Source organism: Augochlora pura, chromosome 1, assembly GCF_028453695.1.
Source record: "Augochlora pura isolate Apur16 chromosome 1, APUR_v2.2.1, whole genome shotgun sequence".
In the NCBI taxonomy this organism is placed as follows: domain Eukaryota; kingdom Metazoa; phylum Arthropoda; class Insecta; order Hymenoptera; family Halictidae; genus Augochlora; species Augochlora pura.
In genome coordinates this window covers 3,096,957-3,119,787 of record NC_135772.1, presented here as the reverse complement: position 1 = coordinate 3,119,787, position 22,831 = coordinate 3,096,957, and the positions used below count along the sequence as shown (strand labels likewise).

Below are 22,831 nucleotides of genomic sequence, written 5' to 3'. Positions count from 1 at the left end.
CACGTGTGGTATGGTGAACGCATACAGTCGCAGACCGATGGAAAGTTAAATGGAAACAGCTATAAAAGTAACGATAAAGCTGTCAACATTTTAATGTCGGCTGAAACGCTCTCACAATGGTTGCGCTATGAGCGGGGAAATTAAGCTCGACTTCGCTTTTTATGCGATACGGTATTGTTATCGCGGCTCCCTTAACGTTCCGCACCGTTTGATTGTTTTATTTTAGTTTAATTCATCGCACGCTTTTCAATCTTTTTCACACCGAATTTGTTTGCAGTTCATTTTTCTCCACCCCTCTATATTCTTATTAACAGCGATGCACGAATTGTCCTAAACGAAACAGGACACTTTTCAACCCTTTGCACTAGAGCGGTGACTCCGATGCACCCATAAAAATTGCCTAAATAAAAAATATTTAAAAATATTCTAAATCAATTTTTATGTTATTAAATTTCTTTAAAGAAAAATTATGAAGAGTCTATCTGGTATATAAATTGCAAAATACACAATTTCATACAAATAAAATGCAAACTATGCATAAAATAAATCATGTAAAATCAAAATACTGTGGGTCAGAAATATTATATTAAATTGAGTTAAAATAGCTTCGAGTGCAAAGGGTTAATACTTCGATAGGATCTCGATATTTGCTAGATAATTATATAGAAATATTGTCGATAATTACTGGACTGCGAACTTCGTGCATTCACGATTATAATAATAATTGTTATTATTATTCTTTATTAAAGGGCTAGTAAGGCCCTTTCGAGTTACGTTAATGTACATAGTTCGAACCTTATAAATAGTAAATTAAAGAGAGAAAAGAAGAACAAAAATGATATTATAATATAAAGGTAAAACATAAAGAGATTACATAGTTTGTGTGTTTTAACCCTTTGCACTCGAAATCATTTTATCAATATCTGTATATTAGTAAATCTAAAATAATTTTCGTGATTTATAATGAAATGGAAATCTGTTACAATAGTTACACTTTCAATCATTTTTTTAGATCTAGTCTTTAATATAAAAATTATTTTAGAACTACTCGAGTGCAAAGGATTAATATAATATTACATATATATATATATATATCTTAATATTAACCCTTTGCGATCGAGTGGCAACTCTAAGGCGCCGCTATAAATGATGAAGCTACGTTTCAGAAATAATTTTTTATCAAATCTTGTTCACATTTAGAAAATTGTTAAGAGCTATCATCTACTACATAAGTCATCAAATTCAATAAAATTCAATTCCTATAATGTATATAAAATGCTCTAGATTGTATCGAATCGGAAACACTGTAAATCTGAACAAATACTTTAGAATTTCCATTTAAGACGGGCTTCGACTGCAAAGGGTTAAAGCTAGAAGCAATACATTTTGTTTAAACCAGGAAGCGCGACTCCCGTTTATCGCGCGCGCGCGTAATCTAATTGCGTAGGCAGTCGTCGAGCTGTTTAACGTCGAACCCGTTCACCGCGGCGCACAGTCGGCGTCCGCGATGAGGACACACGTGCGTGTGCGTCCTCCTAAACGGATTGACCCAAAGAAAACTCTGAAATGACGCGAATTATCGAGGCATGTGCACCGCGACTGCCTTTATGTAACAGGCGACGCACAACCGGGCACTTTCGAGACGCGAGGGTCGACGCGTTTTCCGCTCTCGACACGCGAGTATCGACGCGTTTTTCCGCTTTTATCGCGCGAAGCGTATTTTCGCGACGATGATTTTATAAACGGCCGTAAATGATGATTAAAGGTAGGAAGCGATTGGCATGTGTTTGTTCCGATGGGAATTGGACTGAATTGAGACGAGATGGGTCAAGTATGACCCTGGGGAAGCGTAGTGTAGAGTAAGTTTTTTTAATTGGTTAAAGCGTCGAAGAAAATTTAATTTTATTGAGACGGAAATAATGGAAACGATAAACGCGAATTATGGGAAATAATTCCACTTGTATTCTATAATTGTCCACCGTAATTCTCCTTTTCTTATAACCCCTTGATATATTAATAAACTGGATTTTTAAGCGTTCTAGAAATATTATTTAATTTGGATCGACTAAACAGTTGTTTGCAAACTTACCATATTTATTTTAAAAATTACAAATACTGGGTAACGTGTGGAAACAATAGACGCGAATTTTAGGGAATAATTCCACTTGTATTCTATAATTGTCCACTGTAATTATACTGTTTTTACAATCCCTTGATATATTAATAAAATGGATTTCTATGCGTTCGAGAAATATTATTTAATTTGCGTTGACTAAAGAATTGTTTGCGAACTTGCCATATTTTATTTAAAAATTTCAAGTGCTATGTAATGTGTGGAAACAATAGACGCGAATTTTGGGGAATAATTTCGCTCGTATTCTATAATTGTCCACCGTAATTCTCCTTTTCTTATAACCCTTTGATATACGAATAAAATGGATTTTTAAGCGTTCGAAAAATATTATTGAATTTGGGTCGACTTAAACAGTCATGTGCGAACTTTCTACAGTTTATTTAAAAATTCTAAATGTTATATAAAAAAAATTGATTGAAGCTGAATGGACTTTGACTAAGTAACGTTGCAAAATAATAAATTGGTAGTTCTGTAAAGTATGAATTTACAGTGCCAATACATTTTTATAACTATACTATACTATGTATATAATGCATAGAAAAATAATATAATATAGCAAAATAATATAACATAGGAAAATAATGTAATATAGCAAAATAATATAACATAGGAAAATAATGTAATATAGCAAAATAATATAACATAGAAAAATAATATAATATGGCAAAATAATATCATATAGAAAAATAATATAAAATAGGAGCATAATACAATATAGAAAAATGGTAACTCAGTTCCGAGAACTCGTTTCGCGAGAAACTCAGTGCCTAAGGGGTTAAAAATCGCCAGCCGGATCGGCGTCGCGCTTCACGCAGAAATTAAAAGAGATTCGTAACGCGTTCGAGATATTTGCCAAAAATCTGGCACGCTCGTAATTTACGATGGCAGCCGGTTTTTCATCCGGCGATCGATCATCGGGTGGGGGAGAGCCTCTCTCTCTCTCTCTCTCTCTCCTCTCTCTTGCCAGCGCCTTGCACACGGAAAGCTTTTGGCTCCGCTAAATGATGAAACGGTTGCCACCGATTCGGCGCCGGGATGATTCGCCGAAAACCGTGCCAATGATCGTCGTTGACGCGAGCTCGTCGAAAAATCCCAGGGAGGTTACCGGTTGACACAGATTTCCCGCGATTTTCATTATTCCGCCTGTGCCGCCCCCGTGCTGCAACCCCCTCGTTCGCCCCCCCTGCTGCAACCCGCGATTCGGTCGCCACGCGCGAGCGCCACGCTGGAAAATACATTCCCTTCGAAATAATTCACGGGCGCGACGCGATTTTTCATCGGGGGCTAATTCCCGACGCTTTAAAAACACAAAAGCGGATTTTGTGAACGTTGTGTCGGACCTCGTGGTGTACTGGAAAGAGTAATGCCGGGGCATCGAGCGAATTTGATTCGTTCGGTGATTGGTGATTTATATTAACCCTTTAGCAGCTCTTTCTCTGTATTTATGTAGAGTAATCAGAGAGACTAAGATTGAAGTATAGTATAGTCAGGTTGAAGAATTGAGTGGATGCTTTTAAAATGGTATTATATATTAGTTTTGTCGAATTAAATATCTAAGTGATTTTTTTAATTTCTTTTTTTATCAAAAAGGAACGATTTTATGATGATTTGAACGATTATCCCTTGCACTGCGAGATTTTTTAAAAATTGTCGCGTCGATTAATATTTTCTCGAGTGAATGCTTTCAAGATAATAAAATTTTATTCAAAGTAAATGTCTAGGTGATTTTTTAATTTCTTTTATTAACGAGGGACCATTTTATAACGATTGAAATGCTTCTTATTAACCCCTTGCACTATAATCTCTTTCGAAACTGCGTCGATTAATATTTTTTCGTCCTTCACCCTTGCTAGAATTTTATATTAATAAATATACCTTAATATTAAAGCTAGAAACAAAACTTTTTATTTTAAAATAATATTGTTTTATTAAGCACAGTTGTTATTTTTAACATATAGGACAATCTTTATATAAAGGGGTACTGACCAAGTGAGAATTTTTTGGTGCAGCGTTTCGTATAGTTAGTGTCATGGCGGTCATAGCGCTGGTATCGAAAGGGTTAATATCGACTCTCTAGTTTATAACGAAAATATCCTTAATAATTCGGTATTCTCTCTGTCAATTTTAAATAAAATAAATTCTATTATTCTATTTTCTTCCAAGCACTGCTTTAACTATTAAAATAAACATAGTTCCTCAAAAACCTAATTAGCACCTGAAAAATACTTCTCCATATCAGCGACACACGAGGCGCATTCCAGGTCGCTATAGGTTCGTGGCGCTCAGGTATCAGGAACTACTTCTGACTCGGTCCCATGGTGTACGGTACCATGAACGACAAGATGCACGAGAAGATGCAGGGAGAGAGAAAGAAAGAGAGAGAAATGCATAGAGCCGATATCAGCCGACGATACAATCGCTTATCTTTCCCCGGTATTTATTGCCGCGTCTAAACGCGTGAACGGCGCGCGCACGCACGTGTCGCGGCCATGTGCGATCACGGAAACACACGTGTAACTACACACGTAATTATCCGCGCGCCGGCGAAGCACGGGGAGACGCGGTTGCTCTCTCTCTCTCTCTTTCTCTCTCTCTCTCTCTCTCTCTCTCTCTCTCTCTCTTTCTCTCTGTGTTCTCGCGTGTCGCGTATACGCGGCGCGATCCTCGCGTGATCCTGCCAACGGAACCGTGTGATAACGTACGGTGATAATGCGCGCGAGAGGGAGCAGGGGGGAGGGAGGACGGTATCGTAATAATAAAGAGAAAATAATATTTTTTACGTGGACCAAATTGCCGTGGGATTATTAGCGGTCGCGCGCCGGCCGCTTGAATAAATTCCCGGACGCGTCGTCCGCCGTCAACTTCGCGCCGTGTAAGCGGCGTCCGCCCGTTGCCGCTTGAATAAATGAACGTTTTAATTAGACCGATTTATAGGGCTGTTATCGCGGTGGAGAAAAAAAAATAAAGGGTTCCGATGGGACGTATAGACAACCGTGTCTGCTTTGTTACAATCCCTGGATTCCAAGCTAAAGCGGACCAACCCCCCGTTATCTATGGGGGTTCGTTAGCGAGGGCTATTAGACGCAGCGAGAAACAATTAACCCTTTGTAATCGATGCTATTTCGATTCGAAATCTAAAATAATTCCTCTAGCTATTGTAATAGCAATTAAAATATTATAACAGATATTAGAATTCCTCTAGCTATTATGATAGCTATTATAGCTATTGCAATATTATAATAGATATTTTAATATTATAATAGATATTAGAATTCCTCTAGCTATTGTAATAGCAATTAACCCTTTGTAATCGATGCTATTTCAATTCTAAATCTAAAATAATTCCTCCGGCTATTATAATAGAAATAACAATTAATTGTTATTCGAGATTGGTTTAGGTGGTGTAGAAAACTCTGTGTAGAATGTTTTGTGGAATGGAAGATCGTTGTTTAACGAATCGTGGTGATTGATTGATTGATTGTGTGACATTATAATGACTGCCGAGTCATGAGGAGAGTAAAAACTGCGGTGGCATCTAGTTTGTTGCATCGAGAACGATAAATTAATGGTGATCGTGGCGATTAAGTTTTTTAAATCACAGGTGTAGTTGTTATTACAGAATACAGTTTAATTCATTTAAAGTAGCTCGCTATAAATAATTCCATTTATAATAGTTTGGTTCATTTAAACCAATTCGCAATATTTAAAAAATTGTATAATAATACAATAGACATTGTGATATTGTCAATAACAGATAGAAAATCATCGATTACTGTGCCAACAGATTTATAGGCTAAGAAGCCAATTTATTATTTATATTAATAGCCGATTATTTATATTAATAGCCGATTACTTATATAAGTCGATTGGTAAAATATTAATAAACGTCTTGAATTTTTCTTTAAATACCAGACAAAATTACTTCGCCATAAAAACCAATGTAGACGACCGAAATACTTTGTTTCAACCCTTTGCAGTCAAGTAGCGACACTAAGGCGCTGCTAAAAATTATTATGACACATTGCAAAATTATTAACAAATTTACCTATATTTAAAAAATTGCCGAGAGCTCAGAAAAATCATTTCTATAATATATAAACCATTCCATAAATTTTGAATTAATAATAAAAATTCTTCTATAAAATAGAAACACAGTAACTTCTGAATTTCCAGTTAAAATATCTCCGCCTTCAAAGGGTTAAATTTCACCGTAACCTTTGCATTATTAATCAACCGTCATATTTACTCTAAAACTACCCCTAAACTGGAGTCAGTTTAGGGCAATTATAAATATGAACAGTAAGTCGCCATCCTCACAGTCTTCTCGCCGCGCGTTCCTCCCAAATCGCGCGCGCACCTTCACAAGAATCGAACAACGCGACTCTCGATCGTCGCGCCGTTTCCCAGCCTCCCGGCACGGCGAATAAATCGCCGTCGCCGGGCATCGGCGCCGCGGCGCGCGGCCCCTTCACGCTTCCGCGAACAGTGATTTACGCCGGAAGAAATTCACTGATAGCAGACGAAGGGCCTCTCTCTCCCCCGCGTATACGGTTTTCCATCGGCGGACAAGGAATTCCAATTTAGACATCCGCGGTTCCGTGTTTTCGCGCTGCTCATGCGGGACACACGCGTTCCAAGGGTGAAGAGGGAGGAGAGGGAGGTATAGAGAGAGAGAGAGAGAGACAGAGAAAAATACGAGCCAGCCAGGTTAATTTATGCGTGCGTGTCCGAGCGGATTTACATGCGATTAGGCGTCGTATGTAATTTTACGCGATTAGGTTGGGCCCGTCATGCGCGCCGGGTGACGATGATTGCTGTTTGCAATCGCTAATGAATTTTTTATTGGCGAACACACGCTCGCCCGCGCGGAATACAAAATGTTTAATAGCCGCGCGCGTTCCGGGACAGATTATCTTGGGAGGAAAAAAGGAGTCGTCGCCGGAAGGATCTGTTAATGCGATCGGGAGGAGTGATTAGAAACCGTGTCGCACCAATTAGCCGGTGTAAATATCTGCGTAGGTAAACAAATTGTGAGAAACGCGGATGTTAATTATACAAAATGTACAATTGACGAGCAGAATGTTACAGAATTTGTTATGTAAGAGTTTAGGGATTCGTTTGGCATTTTATTGGCAATTTTTATATGGTTTTATCGGATTGGATTGTCTTTTTTTAAGTGGTAAATAATTGGGAGTGATGTAGATATTTATTTAGAATGTTTTAAGTTCTGCAGAAATTTAAAGTTGAAAGCTAAATTTTTTCCAAATTTAAAATCTAAATTTTTCCAAATTTAAAATCTAAATTCTTTCAAATTTAAAATCTAAATTCTATCCATATTTAAAATCTATACTTTCTGTTGTACATTAATAATAATAAAATAGAACAGTATTGAGATCCAAGAGACAAAAATAATATATATATTTATTAAACCGGGTTCAGGATCTTCATCACAAGTTTGAGACCACACTATAGGGCAAAAGATTAATTAATTCCTTGCGCTACAATTTCTTTTACCATAGCAACGACTAGGGTTTCTTAATAGCTAATAATTTGCTGGAAGAAAAAGAGAATTATTAATTATATTATGCCTACACGTTCTCCAATGACTGTATATTAATAACAATATAATAGAATATTATTTAGATTCCAACGACTGAAAAATAATTTATATATTTATCAGACTGTGTTTAGAGTCTTGATCACTAGTTTGAGACCACGCTATAGAGTAAAAGATTAATTAACCCCTTGACGTACCATTTTCTTCGCAATTACTGCAACTAGGGATTTTTCAATTGGAGTAATTTCTTAAAAGAGACAAAACGTTAATATTTATCCCGTGCCTGAATTTACTGGAATGCTTAAATATTAATAAAAAGGGGATAAACTCGTCAAAGTATAATAAGGAGTTAAAAACCCTATGCAGCGACGAGCACAATTTAAAAAATTCACCATAAATCACTCCAATTGCTTTCAAAATCAATATTATAATAAATCAAATCTTCCCTCCAGCAAGCGATTTTTCCAGCTGATCCACATCGCGTCTGCATCCCCTATTCCTGCAACAGCATAAAACACAACCTCGACGACGCGTTAACACCACAATTTCCCACAACCCTTCCCCCACTCACCACAAACCACTCTGTGGTCTATTCAGAGTCTAAATATTAAAAGCAGAGTGTCTTTCGATCTCGGTGATTTCAACGATGAAAGCAGCGAGACACAGACATAGAGGTCGACCGAAGGCGACGACGATGTGAAAAAGAAAAGAAATATAGCGAACAGGAAAAACGTCGAGCGAAAGCAAACGAAAAAATTGAAAAAAAAAACAGAAGAAAAGAAAACGACGAGAAAAAAGAAAGAACGAGGAGATTTGACAGGAAACGACGACGACGACGACGACGTGTGCGCGTTAAACCCGCGCCTCGGTACAAATGGTTTCTCTTGCAGCAGGGTTGCGGGGTGCAGTTCAGACATGGGAAGTGAGCATTACTGCCTGAGGTGGAACAATCATCAGAGCAACCTGCTGGGTGTGTTCAGTCAACTGCTGGAGTCGGAGTCGCTGGTGGACGTGACACTGGCGTGCACGGAGGGACCGTCGATACGCGCCCACAAGGTAGTCCTCTCCGCGTGCTCCAGCTACTTCCAGGCGCTGTTCCTGGACCACCCGAACCGCCACCCCATAGTCATCCTAAAGGACGTACGTTTCGCCGAGCTACGTACCCTCGTCGACTTCATGTACAAGGGCGAGGTAAACGTCGAGTACTGCCAGCTATCGGCTCTCCTTAAGACAGCGGAGAGCCTTAAGGTGAAGGGTCTAGCGGATATGACGAACATCAACGCGGCGGTAGCGTCGAGGGACGAGCAGCAACAGCCGCAGCAACAGCAACAACAGCATCAGCAGCAACAGCAACAACAGCAGCAACAGCAGCAGCAGCAGCAGCAAGCGCAGCACACGAGCACGTCCGAGGGTCTGCAGCGGGAGACGTCGCGGGAGCATCACCGGGAACGCGAGAGCATAAAAGAGGCGAGCAACAAGGAGAGAGAAGGGAACACGTCGGTGGTCGGCGGGGCGGTGCTAGCGGGTGTCGGCAAAGAATGCGACCAAACGCAACAGAACGTCACGCAACCGGCCACGGGGGAACCCGCCGACGCGATAGACATGACAGAGTGTCCGCCGTCGCCCGCCGGACCTGGTAGCCCCTGCTCCGGACCCCTGGCTCTCGACCGGCCCAGAAGGGACTCCGAAGACGCTGTCAGCCTCGAGGAGACGAGGGGCTCTCTCAGCCCGATCTCCGTGCACAGCGGACCGTCGGACATGAGTCTTAGCAACAACACCGGCGGCACGACCGGCGTGCTGCCGTTGAACTTACCGCAAAGCCGGCTTCCGTCTCCCCACAGTACAGAACCTCTCGCGGGCCCGTCGGGGCTGCCTCCGGTCCAGCAAGTTCCGCTTGTGAGTACATTGATCATCTATTTTATCACGCTTCTAGATAGACCTGCTCCACTCGAATCTAGTCCACTCGAATCTACTCCGTTCGAATCGGGCGAGTTTTAATCGCGTGTCGGGTGACTCTTCATTGCTTGAAACAATAGACAAATATTTCGAGAATTATGGTGTGTTAGGGTAGATTTTTCCTTTGGCGAAAATGTTCACTTTCTCTTCGTTGACGAGTTATTGATGAAGTAGATGGACCAATCGGAGAGCGAGTATAAACTGCACAAGATTTATATACATTTTGGTTTTGTTAATTTAACCCTTTGCACTCGAGTGTTGACTCTGAGGCACTAAAATTGTCACGTTTCAAAATAATTTTTATATTATAGAAAACTAGATTTCAAAAATTATTAACAGTACAACTATTGTTGCATGAGTTACAAGATTCAATTTCATATTCATAAAAAATACATTTTGTGCCATATATCAGAAAAATTATTTTAGAATTGCATTTAGTAATTACTTTTATTTTAGAATTACAAATAATTCCAGCTCTTTAAAATTACTAATAATTACTAAAAAATAAAGTTAAAGTAATTATTATTATTGTTATTATATAAATTACTATTTTAGTGATTAGGATAATTACTAATGATTCTTCCTCTCTAGAATTACAAATAATTCCTAAAAATAAAGTTAACAGTACTTCGAGTGCAAAGGGTTAAACTTGAGCTATTCTCAATCCGTTGGTTCGTCGCCATCTTTCCGCGGTCGAAAGTCGTCGATTTTAATATTAAAATCACGTTATTTCGTTTCGGGTTTTTCACAGCGAGCTACTTCGGGCTCGTAAGAGAGTTTTATTATACACACACACGCACACATATATACTCGTGTATGTGTCAGGCTCGTTTCATCGCGTCAGCTTTTATAACGTTTTTTCACTTTGCGAGGGAAAGCGCGGCGAAAGAGTTTTAGTTGCCGTGGCTACGTGACGAGTATATGTGTACGTGCGTATTGTATATGTAAGCGCGTAGTTACATTAATAAGCACCGTTTTATACACAACGGTAACAATTCTTCCGTTTGATCTTTTTTCACAATGATTATGGCTAGACGGTCGGAACTCTCGATGCCTGGTTCTGTCCGCTTTTTCCCTCGGAATTCCGCGCTCTAAACTCCACTTTCAGAGTCACCCACACACCAGGGTAACCGTCGCCTACACCCAACGGCCACCAGTTGCTCATTTCTAGGGCGCGCACACACACGGTTTTCCTAAATAGTAATTTATAAATACTTTTTCATCCGACGAGTTTTATTCTTTCTGTTCTCGTTTTCTCTCGGTTTTTTTTTTTAAAACGTTTACCCGCGGAACTTGCAACAGCTAAAGTGTGTTTGAAATGATTATTATTCGGTTCTTCGAATGGAACGCGTTTCGCGGCTGCGAGGGTGCTGAAGAGGGTTCGAAATTAGTGTCAGACTTCGCTTAGAGCTCGATGACAATTTTGAAGTATATGTAGCGAATAATAAACAATTATTGACGCGTTAGATTTTTTGGTACTTTTATTGGAAGCTGGGGAATTTTTATTAATTAATAATGCCATCGCTTGTCAGAAGAGGCCTTGGAAATTTTACAGTAAAAATATATTTAATTGCACCACCGAAGTAATTATATAGCAAATAATAAATAATTATTGACGCGTAAGAATTTTTCAGATTTATTATTGAAACAAAATCAAAGCAATTTTTATTAATTAAATAGTGCTACTGTTCACCAGAAATAGCCTTGGAAATTTTACAGTAAAAATATATTTAATTGCACACCCGAAGTAATCATATAGCAAATAATAAACAATTATTGACGCGTAAGATTTTTTGAATTTAATTATTGGAACCAAAGCAGAGGAATTTTTAATTCATTAAATAGTGTCATTGTTTGACAGAAATAGCCCTGAAAATTTTGCAATATAAAAATATTTAATTGTTTAAGAAAGAACTCTATTTTTTTGTAAATATTGTTCGCAATAGTTTCACCGTAAAATATCAAATAAATTAATTAATTACAAGCACACTTTAGCATTGTTGCTAAGAAGTATTAACGAGGTTCCATCTCAGACAATTTAATGAACAGTATTACATATTTTATTATTATTATCTAAGCAATGTCTGTCTTATTTTTTATCTTTTTCCCAAACGTAATACCGTTTATTAAATTTACAAGATATAGGGGCTAATTTACCCCTTTGCAACTAAATGCCTATTCAACAGTAGAATCCCAGAATTCCATTAACCTGGAAATGTTTTGATTCCATATACATCCCCTTTACACGTACATATGTATCGACTGCTATCGTTGGACTATGGATGTTCAGGCATAATTAACATTTTCTAGATCAATTACTAGTAAGTAAATTACAATGTAAGTTAATTACGAATGCACTTTTATTATTAATATTTTTAATGAATTGAAACGAGTGCAATTTTTTGAATAACTCGTTGCTTTTAGAATTTATTGCTTTATATTTGATCATGTTAATATTAAATGCATAAACGTCCACGGTCTATTGTTGTCGCATTGTTACTAACATTTTGCTTCACCTCCACAGTTTATCAGTGTCACGGTTGAAATATTTCATAATAAAATAGCATCGTTGTATTTAACAGACAACGAGTTGAGATTATGGTAAGGTAAAAGTATTTGTTATGGAACGCTTTTCGAGGACAAGATTTTGTTAATACTAAAAATTGTTATTGTTCAATATTTTTACCACTGTTCCTCGATAACATAATTAATTTTTGAATTAATATTTATTCGATAGGAATAAAAAATAATAAAGCGCAAGGGTGTACACCCTTTTCATAATAATTTTTTGAATGTAAATAAATTTGATCAAAATTAATTCTAAACGTGGTATGATTATTTTCAGAAGCGTTTTAGATTCGCCACTCAGCCACAAAGGATTAAATCTAAAACGATTCTTCTGATTCATTATATTTCAATTTTCTCACTTTATGCATTTACAATTAAATCTCGCGATTCATAAAACGTTACAAATCTAATTATTTTTTAAATCTATATTTTTGTATAGAATGCATAGAAATTATTTTGGAATATACTGTAACAATTTTAGTAACATCTCGGAGTCCGTAACTCGAGCGCAAAGGGTTAACTAATTTCAGCGTCCCATAATAGGTACGCGTTCCATATTAGGAACCCGTTCCATATTAGGCACGCGTTCCATAATAGGTACGCGTTCCATAATAGGTACACGTTCCATAACAGCTACTTTTCCCTAAAATCCGTCGCCAAAAAGGTGTTTCGATTCCCGGGAATCGAATGATTTTTCGGTAACGCCGTCCCGGGAAGAAAACGCACCGCGGCCGGTCTGCTCTGTGTGCGCGTATGCACCGGGCGCGACGGTTATCCAATTATTACTTTGACGTGAGCCCCGATGTTCGTTTCCAGTCGTTAAAAAAAGAGATGGACTGGGAAAAGTCGACCGAGGAGCGGAGCGCGAGCAGCGAAATATCCACAGACTACAGACTCCCACCAGATCCGGTGAGTTTTTCTCTCTCTCTTTTCTCCGCTATACCTATCGATATCTATAGGTACATGTATACAGGTGGGATACGCATGTACGGTTTACGTACAGTAGTCGATATACGTGGAAAAGAACGATGCATGGATAAAAGTACGGATATGCGTATAAAAGTGCGATGTATGGACGCAAGTGCGGCATATGTACGCAAGTGCGATATACGTATAATAGTACGGATAGATGTATAAAAGTACGGATATACGTGTAAAAGTACGGATATGCGTACAAAAGTACGGATATGCGTACAAAAGTACGGATATACGTACGCACGTACGCAAATGCGATATATGTACGCAAGTGCGATATACGTTTAAATGTACGATGTGTACGCAAGAGTACGGATATACCGCAAGTGCGATATAAGTACGCAAGTGCGTTTATACGTATAAAAGTACGATTTACGTAAACTAGTCGCCATACGCATACGAGTACGATATACCCAAGTACAGTAACATATAAAATTACAACGTCCGGTGTATTTGTACACGCCGGTCCCGTATACATGTACCTATACATATATGTATATTCCAATTTATTGACTTTTTATTCTCGTACTTTCTCTTTACTCTGCATTTGTATATCGATTACGGTTAATGTCGGTGTACCACCCCCACACCCCCACCCCCGAAACGACTCATCCGCAATCGCCGTAACACGGAGACGCGCTCCTCGAACACTGAGATTGCGGATGAGCCGACGGGGGATGACCGTTCTAAAAAAAAGAAAAAGAAAAAGAAAAAAAGAACGATCCGTCGAAACTCGTTCGATTGATGCCACCGTCCGCGTGCGTAGAGTGATCTAACAGATACGTCGCGCAAGGGTTACGGCGAGGCAAAGTTACCCCGTTTTGCGGACTGCCCGACGTGTCTGTCACCGGCGTGGAAGACAAGAGGAGCGCGCGCGCGCGTCTCCGATGAAAAAAAAAAAGACCATCGAGAAACACGAGATCCATTTTATCTATCTATCTATTTATATATCTGTCTCTATTTCGCTTGTCTGTCTATCCTTATGCGCTTACAGAGAGAGAGAGAGAGAAAGAGAGAGAGAGCGAGGGAGAGAGAGAGAGAGAGAGGGAGAGAGAGAGAGAGAGAGAGATAGACAGGCATACGTTATTATATAATTATATTTCGAAGTTCACTTTGCATGTGGGTCTACTATTTGCATGCGTGCCCAAAGTGCTTTGCTGTTTGCTGCTCTTCCCCGCTAATTTTTTGGAAAGTGATCGTGTCATTAACAGAACAAAAAAAAAAATGATGTCGCCCGGAGTCCGGCTCCCTAACCTGAGAGAGTTGATAAGTGTGATCGCAGGTTCGACGAACGGAGAGAGAAAGTATATACGCACGTGTATACACGAGCTGTCGGCCGCCTAGTATTTGGACGCTTGAAAAAACACGTGGTGGAAGGAAACGCGCCAAAAGAAAACGATATGCACGTGGTTTGTGGATGCGGAGAGAACCACGTGGTCGGCCGCGAGTTATCGCGTGTGTTGTCTAATTAGACGACGGTGTACCAGATTTTTGGTGGATTAAATATTCGGTGTACTAAGCATTTAGTGTACTAAGAATTAGGTGTAGGAAGCATTCGGTATAGTAAGCATTTAGTATACTATGCACTCGGTATACTAAGCACTTGGTTTACTAAGCACTCGGTATACTAAAAATTCGATATACTAAGGATTTAGTATACTAAGCACTTGGTATACCAAATATTCGATATAGTAATTATTTAGTATACTAAGCATTCGGTATAGTAATTATTTAGTATACTAAGCACTCGGTATACTAAGCACTTAGTATACCAAGCATTCGGTATACTAAGAGCATTCGGTACACTAAGCACTCAGTATACTAAAAATTCGCTATATTAAAAATTGGGTATACTAAAAATTCGCTATATTAAAAATTCGGTATACTAAAAATTCGCTATATTAAAAATTCGGTACACCAAAAATTTGTTATACCAATCATTCGATATCCTAATCACGAACCAAGCGTCCGAATACTGAGGAAGCAAGGCGTGCAGAGTCTATATATCCACGTATATGTGTATATGTACCACACGTGCCCCTCGAAGCAGTAGGATATTGTAGATCTCGCTTTGAAGAAGCGCCCTAACTCTGTCGATATACATAGATATATATATCAATGCACCCTCGATGGAATTTGAAGAGCAGAGTTGTCCCCGTCTCCTCCCCTTGCGCGCGGTAGACGATTATTTCCCATGGATCATTTCTCCGCGGACTATAGAGAAAACGACGACGACCGTCGCCGCGCAGGAGACGAGAAACAATGACAGAATTTCGCATAAGTCGTCAAATTCCGGTCGGCGGCTCGCCGATCTAGCTTCTGCGATTCTTCGACGCGCTATGCAGGAGATCGTGCATGTCGTCTCTACTTTAACGAACGTGTCTTCTCCGACTAATTCACTTCTCCACTCAACCGTGCGTACGTCCTCTTACTCCTTTCTCACTTTTTATTTTTATTTTTTGGTTTTTCTGCCTTTTTCGATTTTTCTTTATTTTCGATTTTTCTGCCTTTTTCGACTTTTCTTTATTTTCGATTTTTCTGCCTTTTTCGATTTTTCTTTCCTTTTCGATTTTTCTGCCTTTTTCGTTCTCTCTGTCTTTTTATTTCTCTGTCTCCGTTTCTTCCTCTTTCCCTATTTCTTTATTTCTCTCTTTTCACTTCTGTCTCTCCTTTTATTTCTCTTCCACCTTTTATTTCTCTCTCTCTCTCTTTATTTTTCCCTCTTTTTATTCCTCTTTCTCTCTTTTTATTTTTCGCTCTGTTTCTCCTCTCGACTTCATACTTCTCGCCTTAGTCCAAGTCCTCTGCGCGCCTTTCCTCAATCAAAGTCTCTCTCTCTCTCTCCCTCACTCTCTCTCTTAATTCTCTCGTTCGAGTCACAGAGCTCTCCGTCTATTCTTTCCCCGCAACTCGACATTGTTCCACCGCGAAAGAAACAAAGCGTCGACTGCTCCACGGGAACAGCGAAAAGTCCTGCGTCCCGATTTTCTGATCGCATCCTGGTGCTTCGAAGGGCTGCGACGAACCGCCCCCCGACGGCGCACGATCCCCCCCTCTCCGGACCACGCTCTCTCTCTCTCGCACGTCGGCTCTATCGATGATCTTTTCTCCACCCCTGTCCTTCTCTTCCCCTTGCCTTCCCCTTAAATTCGCCACCTGACATAACCCGACATAACCTGAACCGCTCGAAAAAGAGATCGACGGAGAGAACCGGCGAGTAAAACGACAACAATATCCCGTTCAATCCTTTCCTGCCAGCCTGTCTTGCTAGCTCACTGTCAAGAAGTTGACCTTCGTTTTTGGCCATGGTTGTTTTTTACTACATTTTTATATATATATATATATATACATATATAAATACGTAAATACATGTATGTATATGTGGATATGTATCCGCACGGGGATACCGCGCCGTTCGAATCGAAAATGACTCTGTGTTTTCTTTTTTGGAACTGTGCTTCTCGCCGAGTAATCATAGAATTCTCGCGTGTGCATTGTTTAGAAATCTTTTTGGTTCAAAGGCGAATCTTTTAAGTGGAACTGACGTTAATTCGTACAGCTTTGATCCGTTGTTTTTTTATCTTCAAAGGGGACTTTTTTGGAAAGCTAGTTTCGTATGTGGAATAATTCTTGATGAGGACTTTTTTTCAATTATTCTTGACGAAGATATTTTTGGATTAACTCTCGATTTTATGGAATAATTCTTGATTTTTTGGAATAATTCTTGATTTTATGGAATAATTCTTGAGGATTTTTTGGAATAACTTTTGATGAGGATTTCGTGGAATAATTCTTGATTTTTTGGAATAATTTTGAAAGAGTATTTTGTTATCGAATGCCACATCGCAGCGAGCTGCATTTTCGATTCAAACGCGGACGGCTCGTCCCGTAGACACGTGTGTAGATACATACGTACGATATGCATACATGTGACGATGGTAATATACATTGTATATGTGTATGTACGTATATATATATATATATATAGAGAGAGAGAGATTAATATTTTACGTACAGATATATATATATATATACGTTAACATATATACATATATACATATGTATATACGTAAACATATATACATGCATATATAAATATATAAAAATATATATATGTATATATATATATATATATATATATATATAAATATATATAGCGTTATACATATTGCAGATTATATTGACATTCATTATTACCATTTGTTACTTTGTAATATTTGTATTTCGATTTTATCGTTTTTCTTTGGTTGGTTGCAATGCCTTTTGCTATCGGCGAAATCAATTTTTTGCACCGCGACGATTCTCGGGCCGCTGTTATTACCATAATACGGGTACATACATGATATATATATATATATATATCAGTAACAAAAGATGACAAAAGAGATAATAGCCTGAAAAAAAAGAACAAATGTGGAACAAAAGCATAAATAATATAAAAAGATCACGGAGAAAAAAGAAAAGAGAAAAATTTTAAATACGAAAAGAAAAGAAAAGAAAAATATGATTAAAAAAGAGGGAGGTGGGGCCGAGGGGGGATGCGGGTGGGTTGTTGTTATTGTTCTTGAGCGAGGCTGTGGGGGTTGCCGTGGGCCTGTACATGTGTCACTTGCTATCTAAAAAAAAAGAAAGAACTTATTACATATATGATACGTATGTATATATATATTTATATAAATATGTATAGACACGTACAATGTTAATTTGTACGTGTTTGTATATATATATATACGATCGAACACACACTCAGACAAAATATACCTTCTTGTCATACATGTTTTTTAACCTGGGGTGCGCGTCGTGCCAAACAAAAATGAGCGTCAACTTCTTGTGCTACCGTCTTACATGCCGTCGAGGAGGAGAGTATATCACTTACTCGTCAGGTCAGGGACTTCTCTTTTTCAACCGATTACGAGAGGAGCTCATGAGTCAGTGAGTGAACGAGCGAGCGAGCGAGCGAGAGAGAGAGAGAGAGAATGAAGAGAAAGAATAAAGAGAGCCAATTAGCAAAACAGAGAGAGAGAGAGAGAGAGAGAGAGAGAGTGAGCAAATCAGAGAGAAAGAGAGATTGAAAGAAGGAAAAAAAGAGAGAGAGAGAAAGAGTTTCATACACACATCCGAAAAAACCGTGCTTCCAATAGTGTCGAGCCTGTCCGTCTTTATTTATCTTTTTTTCTTTTAATAGTCGCGATAGCGATAGACTGAATGAGAGAATGAAAGAGAGAGAGAGAGAGAGAGAGAGAAAGAGAGAGAGAGGGGAAGAATGCAGCAGCCGAAAACGCTGAGTTAAAAGACGAAAAGCGAGGAAACGCATAGAGAGACTTTCCTACTATTTTTTTTTTCTCGATGCGTGCCGATTGAAGTCGCGGCTAGTGCACACAGTGCATAGTATGTGCACGCAGAATGCACGTGCGTGACGTTGTCGTAGTGTCGGGACGAGCGAGTTTCCGCGTAGCGAGAATTATCGTACACGTAAGAGACACGGGGAAAGGAGAGAAAGAGAGAGCAAGAGAGAGGTTCAGAGAGATTGAGAGAGCGAAAAGGACAGAGCGAAAGAATGATAGAGAGAGAGAGAGAGAGAGAAAGAGAGGAAAAGAGGAAGAGGTATTCTGCTTGATACGATCACTTGAACAGTAAACGCACTTTACGTGAAAGCAAACAGAAACTATAGTAAATCGCCAAAGACAATAGAAAGATAGATGGATAGAAAAATAGATGAATAGATAGTAAGATAGAGGGATAGATGGATAGATGGATAGATGGATAGATGACTAGATAGATGGATAAAGACTAGATAGATGGATGCTTAAAGAGCGAGTAGAAACGAGGGCGAGAATGACTGAATCAAAGAGAAAGAAAGCGTGAGAGAGAGAGAGAGAGAGAGAGAGAGAGGAAGGAAGAGAAGGGAAAGATGTTAATTGCGAGGGGTGTAAAGGACGAGCTAAAGGGAAGACAAGAAGTTGATGTTCTTGTTTGTTTGGTTGCAGGAGTTGATGGGTGTGGATGAGCGGGTGTTTGCGTGCATGTACTGCGGTGCCCCGTTCCTCCACCAGAGCAAGCTGGCGCGGCACATCCTCTCGCACAGCCTCGAGTCGCTCAAGTACCGTGAGCAGGCGGCCCACCTGCAGCTGCAGGCTCAGCTGGGCCTCGAGCCCGGTATGCACCTGCCGCCGGAGGCCCACTACCCCACAGCAGGTACGATCGAGCCCGTGGACCTGGAGCTCGCGGCCCACTCGGACCCGACCTCCGGCGTCGTCGGCTGCAAGTTCTGCGGCAAATCGTTCCCGGACGTCGGCTCGCTGATAGCCCACCTACCGGCGCACACCGGCGACCGGCCGTTCAAGTGCGAGTTCTGTGGCAAGGCGTTCAAGCTTCGCCACCACATGAAGGACCATTCACGTGTGCACACCGGTGAACGACCGTTCCGATGTACGCTGTGCGGCAAAACCTTCTCGAGGTCGACGATATTGAAGTCCCACGAAAAGACACATTATCCGAAGTATGTGCGCAAGTTCCTGTCCCCGAGCCCCGTGAACCCCTCCGAGGAAGAGGCCCCGCCGCCACCGCCGCCGCATCATTGAGTTCGCCTTAGCTCGTGCAAGAAGAACCGCCACGCTCGTCGCCGCCGGGGGAAGAGCCGACGAAGAAAACTTCGTCGCCGTGTACCTTCGTCCGCCGCCGCCGCTGCCGCCGCCACCGCCGTCGCGACGGTCTCATCGACGACCACTGGGACCGCGGGTCCTCCTTTGGCGACCACTGGGACTTTGGACCCTCCATCGACGACCACTGGGACCGCAGGTCTCCTGTTGACCGCGAACCCTGCGTCGTCGATCACTGGGACCCTGGACCCTCCGTCGTCGACCACTGGGACCTCGGGCCCCCCTTTAACAAGGCTAGGGGGTCCGCAAGCGGCCGCCGCGGACCAGGGAGAACGGAGGAGCATGGACACGAGCAGTTTCAGTAGTGCCTCATTCACCATTGCTCGTTGTTTCTCGTATCTGTTTCACCTGTCCCAGCCAACAACACCCTTCTTCTTCCTCCTCCTAATTTCGCGTGTCCAGTCGACGGTAGCCTGGACCCAACGCTGCCTCCCGTTCACCTGCACAGGCGAGCTTAGACGACCTGTCCTCATCCTATGTTGCTGTCGCGGGACCCGTTTGCCCCGCGATTCTTCTCCACACCTTTCGTTCCCCGGCTACCATCACCACCACCACCACCACCACCACCACCACCACTCTATTATTTTCCCGTTCGTCACCACGAACGGTGTACACCTCGCGTCCATCGATCCCACTGAGCGACGAGGCACAATACCGGCGGCGTTTCTAGTTAGTCCTGTGATTTTGGTTAGGATGGTTGGTAAAACGCGTGTTCAGAGGGAGGGACACGTTAAAACGAGCTCCCTCGGTTAATCAGTGCTTTAAGACGAAACGTTTAGCTTATATATACATATATATATATTATATACATGTATATATATATCGATAAATTATTGAAGGTATATATATATATACATATATATATGTGAGAGAGGAGAGAGCGAGCGACAGAGAAAAAGTGAGCGAAAAAGCGAACGAAAGAAAGAGAGAAAGAGAGAACGAAAGAAAATGAGAGCGAAAGAGAGAGAGAGAGAATATAAGAGTGAGAGAGTGTACAATTGACCGCGAGACTGCGTGCGCGACAGAGAGGGAGAGACAGCGCGAACGAATGTGTGTGTGAGAGAGAGGGAGAGAGAGAAAGGGTTAGAATGACAGAAGCAGCAAGGAAGAACGTAGACGAAGAAGATAAAGAAGAGGAATTACGGAAGATCGAAGATCGGGTTTTTATCGTGAAGATATAACAGGGGGTGATAACGAACGAATGGGGGAAAAAAAGGAAGAGAGAAAAAAAAAACGATGATGATGATGATGATGATGATTGATGATTGACGATGATGGGGAGAAGAAATTTTGAGCCGCCACGGTTGGTGCTTTTAAGAGATTTTGATAAAATGCTGTGAATATTATATTGATTACGATTAACTATAAACTATTGTAATAATGTAACGACGTTGTACGATGTACGATGTGACTATTGTTGATACGATTGAGAATATTTTATACAGTTGACAAGGGAAAGGGGATCTCTGGGGTACGCGCGCCGACGATTATAGTATCACGCAGGTGAGGAGGATGACGAAGAAAAAGGCGAACTCGCAGCGGGTGGGGAACGGGTTGGGTTTTTTTTCGTTCGACCCGACGAACCGGGGGGTGGGGAGGGGTTTTTAGAGAGAGAGAGAGAGATACGTCCACAAGGGGATTAACGGCGCGTTCGTGGACGCGGTTGAATTTGAAAGCAGCGTGGAAATTAGGCGTGGGCCGCTAATTAAGTTGTTACGAGTGCGCCGGCATCGAACAGCTTTCCGTCTTCTGTGTTTCCTTTCGGTGGATCCGAGGCGACGCGAACTTCGACGAGGCGATCCGCGGACGCGTTTCCGTCACCGACGTCGCAGCCGCGATTTATTTAATAGCCATTTCTCGATTGTCAACGCGCGACCGCTAATTAGCCGCGCCGATTCGACGAAATTATTCGACGAAATTATGCGACGAAATTATTCGACGCGATGATTATTATATATCAATTAACAGCGATCCGTCGCCGTTCGATACGATCGAAATGGCCGACGGAGTAACGGCCGGGGGCCGACGGAAAATATTCATCGTGACRRRAAATATTCACCAGGAGGGAAGATGTTCACCCCGACAGAWATATTCAGCCCCGACGGAAATATTCAGCSYMRWCGSAATCGCGTAATCGAGTCGAGCGCAATTTCTCTTAGACCGCGGATCTCGGCGCGGAATCGGATTTTCTTGGCGTCGCGACGAATGCGTCGATACTCGACTTTTCATCGCTTCGACGGCCGCGAAATTTAAATGAAAAATTGTTCCGTCGTAATCACGGTGCCGGGCCTGTAATGACACACTTGTATACCGAAGTCACACATCAACTTTGTACCACGTCGATCAATAGTTCTTGGACACGTGACAGCTCCTATAACGAATGCTGTTTCAAGAAAAAAAAACGGAACGCGTTTTATTCGATTTTCGACGACACGAAATAATCCTTTTTGTTATTCGATGTTCCTTAAAAATAGTTTCGTCGAAGACGGAAAATCAATCTGAAGTTGCGCGTCTTTAACCCTTTGCCGCGATATTCTCTCTAAAATTCGAATAATTGCAACCCTTTCTGTTTTAATAATTTCTTAAAATCAAAATCGATGTTTTATTCGACTTGGAAGAATAAAGTTTATTTCCGAGAATTATCGCAACGAGTCGGCCACGTCAAAGGGTTAAATATTCCATAGTACTTGAAGATAAAAGCTCGAGAGTTTAAGACCGTGAGTTAGGATTTTTTTGGAATTTTTAGATCGATAAAAATTGTGAAAAAAAAGGATTGAACTATTTGAGGATCGTCCGAGATTCGAACCCCCTTAGCGTCGCATTCGCCTTTGAAATATTTGCGAAATAAATTCGCTTCCTTCGCGCCGATTAAAAGCCGTCATTCTGCGTTATCAACGGTATCGGGAGCGCGTGTCGTCGGCCAACATAACCGTGAGACTATGCTTAACCCTTTACCCTCGAGTGACGCCAATAAAAAATTGT

The 22,831-nt window shown here is 40.8% G+C and overlaps 1 protein-coding gene across 1 annotated transcript in view; it reads left to right on the top strand.

Annotated features, from left to right (window-relative positions):
- Mamo (zinc finger protein 628-like) overlaps nt 1-21,950 on the top strand; it is a 31,375-nt gene extending 9,425 nt beyond the window's left edge. Inside the window, exons 2-4 of the mRNA XM_078180791.1 lie at nt 8,582-9,587; nt 13,032-13,124; nt 19,178-21,950. Coding sequence (XP_078036917.1) covers nt 8,607-9,587; nt 13,032-13,124; nt 19,178-19,771 — 1,668 coding nt within the window. The 5' untranslated portion in view covers nt 8,582-8,606 and the 3' untranslated portion in view covers nt 19,772-21,950. The remainder of the gene's footprint in view (nt 1-8,581; nt 9,588-13,031; nt 13,125-19,177) is intronic.
- Nucleotides 21,951-22,831: the final 881 nt, after the last annotated feature.